This window comes from Salvia splendens, chromosome 17, assembly GCF_004379255.2.
Source record: "Salvia splendens isolate huo1 chromosome 17, SspV2, whole genome shotgun sequence".
NCBI lineage: Eukaryota > Viridiplantae > Streptophyta > Magnoliopsida > Lamiales > Lamiaceae > Salvia > Salvia splendens.
The window spans coordinates 15,105,924-15,115,894 of NC_056048.1; the positions used below are offsets into that span (position 1 = coordinate 15,105,924).

At 38.5% G+C, this 9,971-nt stretch overlaps 1 protein-coding gene and 1 pseudogene across 1 annotated transcript; both read right to left on the minus strand.

Annotated features, from left to right (window-relative positions):
* Positions 1-673: 673 nt before the first annotated feature.
* On the minus strand, positions 674-2,114 carry LOC121774357. The gene is made up of 2 exons (XM_042171248.1): positions 1,295-2,114; positions 674-1,113 (listed from the first exon to the last, which is right to left on the minus strand). Exons 1-2 carry the CDS (start codon positions 2,112-2,114, stop codon positions 674-676), a joined length of 1,260 nt encoding a protein of 419 aa, XP_042027182.1.
* Positions 2,115-4,041: 1,927 nt separating this feature from the next.
* On the minus strand, positions 4,042-9,971 carry LOC121774758 (annotated as a pseudogene).

Consider the following 9,971-nt stretch of genomic DNA (forward strand, 5'->3'; position numbering starts at 1 on the left):
TAGCCACCCCTTGATATGGTTTGGAGGCTTTTCACAATGCCTATGATGACATTTTTCTAAGGTGCTTTCATGATGCTGAATTGTTGCTATAGTTGATGGATTATGTTGTTGGTTGTTGCATTCTCTGTTGGGATATGTTTGTGGTTCCTGCTGTGTGTGAAATAGCCACCCCTTGATATGGTTTGGAGGCTTTTGACACTGCCTTATGATGACATTTTTTTGCTGTGCTTTCATGACGGTGAAATGTTGATATATTTGCTGGAATTTGTTGTTGGCTGTTGCTGTGCTTATGGGGTATGTTTTGTGGTGCTTATTTTATGTGAACTAGCCAACCCCTTGATCTGGTTTGGAGGCTTTTGATGGTGTATTGTTGTTGGTTGTTGCTATGATGTATAAAAGCCACCCCTTGATCTGGTTTGGAGGCTTGAGCCAATGCCCTATGATGAAATTTTTCTGAGGGTCTCATATCATTATCCTGAATATGTGCATTACATTAGGTTTGCACTATGTATGTATACCAAAACACCAAAAACATCAGACCCTAACCCAAAAAATATAGGGGCTGACCAACACACCAAAAAAATCAGACTACCCTATTCCATAAACACTATGGCCTGACCAACATACCAAAAAGATCAGACCACACTATCACATACACATCACTTTGGATGACCTAGAAACCAAATGCATTTGACAGAGGGCTAATATCATACATTGACCCAACATTGTTCTCTGACATTTGTAAGTAGTGCAACACATCTCTCACAACATCCTCCTCCACTTCCAGCACATTGGGGAGTCCCCCATTTCTTTGTAGTCTGTCATTGTTGATGTGTGGGACTTTGTATCCATTTCCACCTCTGCACTGTAGGATTTCAGTGAGGCAAGCCTGCAAGCTTAGGAAAACTCCGTTGAGAGTTTGTGGTGACAACTCTGCAAATGAGCTACACACATTCCCCACAAGTTCATCCACGGTCTTGCATGGTTTCTCATGCTGCAGTGACTGAATTGCTCTAAAAAATCTCAGGTCTAAGATGTTAGTGTCAGGGGAATTAGGTGGTTGACAAATCAGTTGGATTTTAAATCCATCTGAATTGGCAACGGCCTGAAAATCTGCATCATGGCACTTATGCGTGGGGTTGCATTATCTTGCTGAATGTAAATGTCTTTACTTGCCCCAACAGGCCACTTGGCCTTAATTGCAGGTATAATCTGGCATAAAGAACAATAACATAGCTAGATGATGATCTTTTTTGTATTATTATGATCTGATAGAATGAAAAAAGTTGCATACCTTGTGGATAAGGCAGTCCCTCATCACTGCCTTTTGTGACTGAATTGATTGCTTTGGTTTCCATGGTGCCTCTTGCCATGTTCTTTGACTTCCTCTGTGCTGGCAGTACTTCAGTGAAGGGAAATATTCCCACCTTACCATCATAAGTTGCCTGCCCATCCATACCAAACTGTGGTCTACTGACAGCACACATAAACATCAATTTGGTGATGTATCTCTTGGATTTGCATGACCTATATGGCTCATCTTCATTCGGCAAGAGGTAGTACCTGTCTGACACCTTGGTCATATAGAACCAGTTTTCATCTATATGCACTACATTGTGCATGCTTTGAAACTGAACTCTACCTTGAGTAATCTGTGGTTGAAGTTGACTAAGACTCCATCTAGATCTTGCTATCTTATTCATATTGGTGAGGGCAGGTTTGATTGCATTTGTATATGGTCGTAGTTTACCTTGCTTCACCCACTGACCTAATGTGCTCTTGCTCACATTCAATTTTACTGTCATCTTTCTCAGGGAAGATCTTTCAAGAGTAGATAAGTTTCTATCCTTTTCTTGATCAAGTTCTAATATGTCAACATGATGGTAGCCTCTAACTTTTCCTTCCATCATTGCAGGTTCTCCCCTTTGCATCTGCTCCTTGGCTGCCTTCCATAGCCTATATACTGTGTTCCTACTGATGCTAAAAGTTTCTGCTGTCTCCATTACAGCCCCTCTTGCTAGTACTCCATCATGGTTGTGCTTGAGTAGAAACTGCACCGCATTATTCTTCATGCTGCTGCTCAAGTGCAGGGTTTGCCTCTCCCCATTATCCATCCCTATGATGAAATTTTTCTGAGGGAGATGAATTTACTTAATTGTGCAAGAGTTTTTTTGGTAGATTTTCAGATTTGGGGTTGTTGGAGATGGCTTAAATGAGTGTAGTTGATGCATTTATAGTAGCTGTGGAGTTGTACTTGTTGGATTTCAAATTTCCCTCAAACTCTTTGTAGAGGGAAATTTGAAACTTTCACTTCCCTCTTGTATTTTGAGGTGATTTCACCTGGTTTTGATCAATTATGTAATGGAAGGCAGTTTTTTATGTTGAGTGTTATTATGTCCATTTTCAAAATTGGAAGCCTGAAATTAAATTTGAGATTCCATGAACTGAAATGGAAACGTGCTGCATTGTTGTATGCAAACCAAAACCAAAAACAAAAAATTGGGCAGCTTGGTGTATGCACACTAAACAAAAAAGGTTTAAACAATTTAGGTGGATCCCAACTTCCACTATCACACACCATTTATTACACATTCTAAAACTTTCTTAAAACCCGTGCCTTGGAAAAATGAGACTACTATTGCTGGACGGAGGGATCAATTCCATTTAAAGAAATTTTTTTCTTTCTAAAAAGATAAAATCTCAATCTTCATTAAAAATACTTCAATCACTTTTTCTATCCATCTCCCTTACTTAAATAAATGCAGGCAACCCGTGTCATTTCAAAACTTGTCTAGTTTTTAAGGACGACGGAAATATAATACAAATATCGTAACATAGAATTCTCACATAAATATATGCATTTCCTACCGTCGCTAAAAATTAAAATGAGCATAAGTTGGTTAACTTCAAAAATCAAAATATCAAGATTCTAAGTACTGGCTTATTTATATAGTAGTGGAAGGTAAAATTAGAGCACGATAATACAAAAGAAATACGTGCTAGATAATTACACCAGCAAAACAATTCCCAATTAACTAAATAATTCATGTTGTTCCGCAACTTTTGCTTTGCTTTGCGTTGCGTTACGTTGCGTTGCGTAAAAAAGATCATCAAACGAAATGAAATCAATCTATTTATAAGGTTAGATTCTGTATAGTTCACTGAAACCCATTGCTCCATATTCCCAAATGACCATCTTGAGTAAGCAAATCGGGATGAAAATATGGCTTGCCACCAACCGCTCTAGCTAGGCATGTAACCTTAACTGACCATGAGCAGATACGCCGGTATGTATCACGGGCCGCCCATTGTATCAACTGGAGCGGAGATTTCAGCAGCTTCTTCACCGTATCCACTATACTAACGAACGAGGGGCGCTCGGCAGGGTCACTGCAATTATATATCAATAGTCAGTAACCGATACCAAATGTAAGAGATAAAAACAAAGGTAGGGAAGAAGTATTACTCGGCCCAGCAAGCCTCCATCAGAGACACCAAGACTGGGGAGGTGTTTGGTGGGATTGCAAGCCTTCGATTCTGAAAAGCAACTGCTCCAACCACCTGCGAGTTTGAAAAGAGTTGCACGGGTAATTTACCCTAGTTTGATTGACCATGCGTACATACGGTAGATTCTATTTCCGGCCCCAACTTAAACATATCCACCAAAAATAGTCATGTTTTTTCATTTTGGATTGTTCAACATAATTAGTCTCTAAGTTTCTCTACTTCAACAATATTTCTTTATTTCCTACTTAACCAATTTTACATTGAAACTCCTGTCGTCCACTATCAAAACTATTTTTTCGGATTTTTGTTTATGGACGGAGGTAGGACGTAGTAAGTAGTACTCCCTCCATCCTTCTGTAGTAGTGACATTTCTTTTCGGCACGGGATTTAAGAAATATTGTTTTAAATGAGTTAATTAAAAGGAGAATAAAGTAGAAAGGAAAAAGGTAAAAGATGAAGAGAGTGTAAAGTAAAAGACAGTAAAGTACTTTTAGCCAAAAAATGAAATGACTCAGCTACAAGATGAAGAGAGTGTAAAGTAAAAGACAGTAAAGTACTTTTAGCCAAAAAATGAAATGACTCAGCTACAAGATGAAGAGAGTGTAAAGTAAAAGACAGTAAAGTACTTTTAGCCAAAAAATGAAATGACTCAGCTACAGTGGGACAACCCAAAAAGGAATACGACTCACCTACAGAGGGACGGAGGGAGTACTATACAACATGTATTTTATTTCTATAGCTCAGTTTATATTATCGCCTGGGCAGGGCTAAGACCGCTCCAAGGCTGTTGCATTGTGACGAGCTCCCATAAAATTACTCCAAAACTGTAAACATCAGATTTCTCATTGGAGGGCTCTCCGCAAAGAAATTCAGGGGCCATCCATTCAGGCTGAAATGAGAAAAGGAGACCATTAGATGCTGATTGCACTCTACCTAGTTAGCAGCACCCATAGGACAGACAGGGAGATCCGACACGATTGTATGATAGAGAAATATTTACAAAGAGAGAGAGAGGGAGGGAGGGACTTAACAGTTCCAGCAACAGACTTTGATGAAATGAATGTATTTGCTTTGAATCTTGACAAGCCGAAATCACACACCTAAGTCGTGTTATAGATAAATCTTTTAGTTACAAACTATTTTAATAGAAGCTGGGAGAGACATAATAAGGCGTTACCTTAACAGTCCAATTCCGATCAACCAACAGATTTGGTGATTTCAGGTCCCAGTGGACGATAGGTGGGTTAAGACGATGAAGATAATTGATTCCCTTAGCCTACACACAGTTTGAAGTTCAAGAGATGAATAATTTAATGATTTCAACAAGAGATGAATCAGATGAACTATACAAGATTCAAAACGAACCACATCGAGAGCCATGAGTAGAGACTTCCAAGAGATGAATAATTTAATGATTTCAACAAGATATGAATCAGAAGAACTATACAAGATTCAAAACGAACCACATCGAGAGCCATGCGTAGACGCCTCCTCTGATCCAATATCTCCCCAGCAGTTGGTCTGTGTATCAGCCGGAATAGACTGCCTCTGAATCACAAAAAATGAATATTGTAGAGAATAAAAACTATACAGTCTTGCTTTGTACAAAGTTAAGATGGGTGCTACGATTCAGAACACACGACCTCGGCAAGTACTCTGTTACTATAGATAGATGCGGATGTCTTGTAACAGCTCCCATGAACAGCACAACATTAGGATGACGGACACGTTTCATGATGGCAACCTGCGAAAGAGACGAATAGAAAATTAGAGGTTAGGTGATATGGAAGGCACCAAGTGACACTCCCATTAGAATGGCAACCAGTAAATATAGATGCATCAGAAATTGAGACAATTTTATGGAGTACATCGGCACATACACTTGTAGCATGTTAACCTGACTATATCTAGTACTCCCTCCGTCCCACAATAAGAGTCACATTTTACCATTTCGATCCGTCTCACAATAAGAGTCACATTTCACTTTTACCATAAATGGTAAATAGGTCCACATTTCACTAACTCACTTCACTCACATTATATTTCTTAAAACACGTGCCCACACCAAAGGTGACTCCTAATGTAAGACGGAGGGAGTAATATTATTTCTGCCAAAGAGATAACAATCAAATATGCATAAGAAATAAAAATTATCCTGAAGCAAGTCAAATACAAGCGTAGCGATTTCTTATCTGATATACTCCTTCCGTCCCATTAAATATGCAACATTTGCTTTTCGGCACGGGATTTTATGTAGTATTGTTTTGTGAGTTAATGAAAAGAGAATAAAATAAAAGAGAAGAAAAAGTAAAGAGAGTATTGTTTCCATTTTTAGAAATGTTTCATTTTTAATGGGACAAACCATAAAAGAAAACGTTTCATTTTTAATGGGACATGGGAGTACTATAAAACATCCCAATATTATCATAACACAATCATAAACAATTTTAGAGGATAAACAAGTTTATGTAATGGTTTGAGCTAATAGGACATAAATTGAAGCATATATATGCTTATTTTATGAAAATTTGAAAATAGATCTTAGCAGTTTTTAGAATGTATTTTAAAGCATGGGTGTGTAATTTGTGATCTAGATCACAATGATAGTATTAGGTGGTCATGAAGTTGTGGTAAAATGGGATTTTATGAAAGTGTTAATTGACAATATAAAAATTAGATACGTACAATAACAAATATTCATAATTTACTTTTCTTTAAACCAAGGAAAAAGTTCACAAAATCAAAAGCTTCTAAACCTCCATCACTAAGATTCAAAGAGACATTGTAAAATATGCCTAAAGAAAATTGAAAAGTATCTATACCTCCCTTAGAAACTCCTTCAATTGATCATCATGAAAATCCTGGATGGTTAGAACCTTAACTGCTACATCCTGCAGGTATACTAAAATTTCAGCTACACCAAGTCCTAACTACCGAAAAATATCGAGAAGGGAAAACCACAACAAATCAAGGGGAAAAAGCATAGATATCAATAAAACTTAAGAAATCTGTTTCGCACAAAATTCTAACCGATCCATGCCATTCAGCCCGATGAACTGTGCCGAAAGATCCTACCAAGTGAAACAACCAGTGCATCAAAACAACAGTTTGTGAACTAGTTAGCGTCATTTAATACAAGAAACAATCCTACCAGCTCCAACACGTTCTTTGATATGTAACTCATCCCATGCGATCTCAAGCCAATCCATTGCAAGAGAAGGCTCAATGCTTAAATATCTAGGAATCAATGAACCATGATAGTTCAAATTATCATAACATTTGTTCTTAATCTGCTGCTCATCTTTGCTTTCACATAAGGATACTTTTGGTGGTTGTCGACCAGCTTGAGCTAAAACCGCATTTCCTGCTACAACAATCTCCTTTTTATAAGTTTGTTTTATGATAATTCTGTCAGTTCCTGGTTTAGAATGACCATCTTCGGACACTGCAACACCAATATCAAAAACATCCATGCTGCTCTTGTCATTTTCTACTCTTTCCGGACGGGTAACGCCCTTGAGTCCATCTGCGCGGACTGCAAGTAAGTCCTACAGGTAAGTGTGCTAAATTTTTATTTAATTTAATTAAGAATCAAATTGGTCTAATTTTTTATCTTCATTCATGTTTCTGAAAGCTAGTACCTGTGGAATCTGTTTAAACCCATGCCGCAATCTAAATGATCTAGATCTACATTTCTAGGCAGAATATTTAAAATTGTTGAAGATGAGAGTTGCAGATAACTAAAATAAAAATATACCAGGGAGAATATGTTTATAACAATAGTTGCAAACCATATCGAGTCATCAGAAAATGCCTAGCGGCATGTAAAGCCAACCTGAACGCGTAGGATTGTTACTTCCGCACGCGTACTTTGATTTCACCAATTGACAATCAAACTTATTCTTCAAATCTTGCTGAAATTCTTTTATGTGAGATATTTGAAATGGAGAGGGCACAGGGGCAGGCAAATTTCCATTGATTGATGAATCGGGATCATGAATGTGCCCCGGTTGCCCAACTAGATCAACAACATATTCCCTGCTAAAACACTATTCATTAGAATGGATTACTGTACAAAGGTACTTTGTAACTTTCTCATCCTGCGTTTTTTTTCGGAATGATAAAACTTTGGAGTATATTCAAAACAAATATTTTGACATGATATTTCGCATGACTATGCTTCGTAAGTGTTATGAAGGAGTAGCTTGATATGTTTCAAAACTAAATAATCAAATGTATCCTAGATTCGCATCAACCAAATCAAGCTCATAACAATATTATCGCTGAAAGCTATTGTTAATTGAAAAACAGTCATGATCTCATGGAGTTCTGTAGATCAATGAGTTCTGTAGCATATATATGCAAAACAAACAATCCGACACCAAGAACAAAGAGTCCACAAAATAAAGCACTCATAGAGGAAGTGATGACTGATATTAAGAAACACAAATGAAAACAAGATCTAACCTCAGAATCTTCCTTTCATCCTCAATTTTGATGAGGCATGACGATTGATAGTCAGAATCACAATATTTGCAACCTCGATCAATCCGACAAGGCAGACCTACATAAATCCGCTAGTTTCGGAAAAGAGAAGTTTTTTTCTCAAAAAACTAAATTAACGAAGATGATTAGCTATCTCACGAAAAAAAAAAAAAAAAAAAAAGTTTATACAGTACTCCACTTGCTGCCTGCAGAGCACCTCCTTCGTTTTGTATGAGTATTTTATTTACAGATGCTAATAATAAAAATAAGTTGGTTAACCTTCTTCAGCTCATACATTTTAGGATGGAATAACAAGATCGGTTATATGATACAAAAGATCCAACAAAACTAGGATTACATGAAGCCAACTTCACCTTCGACACTGGACTAAATCCAGGATTCATGTTCACTGAAAACATATTGAATAATCTAGCTAGACCACAAACTGTGTGGTAGAAGTAAATGCATTTTATGCCTTTTGAGTATGACAAAATTTTGACTTTTAACCAACTTAAAATCTTATAGTTCAACCAATAGACAAACTTCAAATTTCAGCAGCCATTAACTTGGGAAAATGGAGTTTTCTCTGTATAAAGCACTGATTGTTGAGTTAGTGAAATTTGATGATAAATTATGTACAAGTTAAAATAAGATTAACAGTGAACAGACATATTGACCTTGAAGAGAATAGCGCGGTGCCTACCGATTGGAAGGACGATGCATTTGTACAAATCCTTAAACCTTTGATCGACCAATTTCCATCCGCGGTGAAGGTCGTATATGTATATGAAGTTAATAAGTACCCCAAAGAGAGAGCAACAAGTTTTCCAAGTTCCTCAGCCAAAGTGAGGTTACTCTCAGCAGAGAAATAAATCTCCTGAGCTTTATCCTCAAGCTCCCTGAGCTGCGAGTCACCGCGACGATCCACCAAAATGACCTCCAACCAAGAATCATTGGGTTCGACACTTGACAGAGCAATCAACGACGGCATCCTTGTAGCTTCCTCGACCTCATTGCACATCACCCACATTCACCCCCAATATGTTGTAGAATCCATCCTTTATTTTGTCATTGTATGACAAGCAACCACTCACCTGAAAGTTGAGACCAAATCAATCAGATTCATACAATTTGATTACTATGAAATGAAGAAAGGCCCCGGGCCATACCCAAAGACGATAGGAGACGGTGTCCGCATCGGGGAGGGGAGAAGCAGAGGCTCTGTCACAAGGGCGGCCTGTTGAGTAAGGCGTTTCGCAAACATGAGCTGCAGATAGTACCCTTCTTTATACCTCCGCGCCACCCCATCCGCCTCCTCCTCCGCCTTCCAATTCCCGTCCAAAGAGGTACCGGAAAACAAGCTGCCGGCGTACCTAGTGCTCCCCTCACTCTGCAGGGGCTCAATCTCATTGCTTTGCAGTAGCCGCTCTTCCTCCTCGACAAATCGGGACGCCTTCTCCTTGTGTCTCTTGTCGGAGAGCCACTTAACGAAGGCGGCCAGCTGCTTCCCGTGAATCTTGTCGCCATCAACCACCACCTGCTGCTTATTCTCGTGATCACCCGCCGCCAACTTGCGGTCCGGAAATTGCCGCGGGAAAAAGTAAGTCGTTCGATGCGGCATCTTTTTCTGATGATCACGTGAAGATCAAATCCTCAACAACCTGAAGCTGCACCGAAAACGACAGCGTATCGTCATTCGCCGGCGAACGACATCCAAATCACATTTTCATACACACCAAAAATTATAACAATTCAATTGCAAGGCATCGCATCAATTCAACAACAATTCAACAATTGCAAACTGATAATCAGAGAACAATAAAGAAGATCGGAAACAAACTTGAATATTGGCGGAAAAGAGGAGGAGGAGGAGGAGGAGAAACACACATATCACGCACTAATCAATGAGGAGCATGAAGATAGTAGTATTATAATATTATGTACATGTAGAAGTAGTAGAAAGAGCATTATACATTATG

Coding starts and splice junctions, on each gene's coding strand:
- LOC121774357 (XM_042171248.1), bottom strand. CDS start 2,114: ATGGATAATGGGGAGAGGCAAACCCTGCACTTGAGCAGCAGCATGAAG. Junction 1,114..1,294: donor GGGACTGCCTTATCCACAAG/GTATGCAACTTT, acceptor GCCATGATGCAG/ATTTTCAGGCCGTTGCCAAT.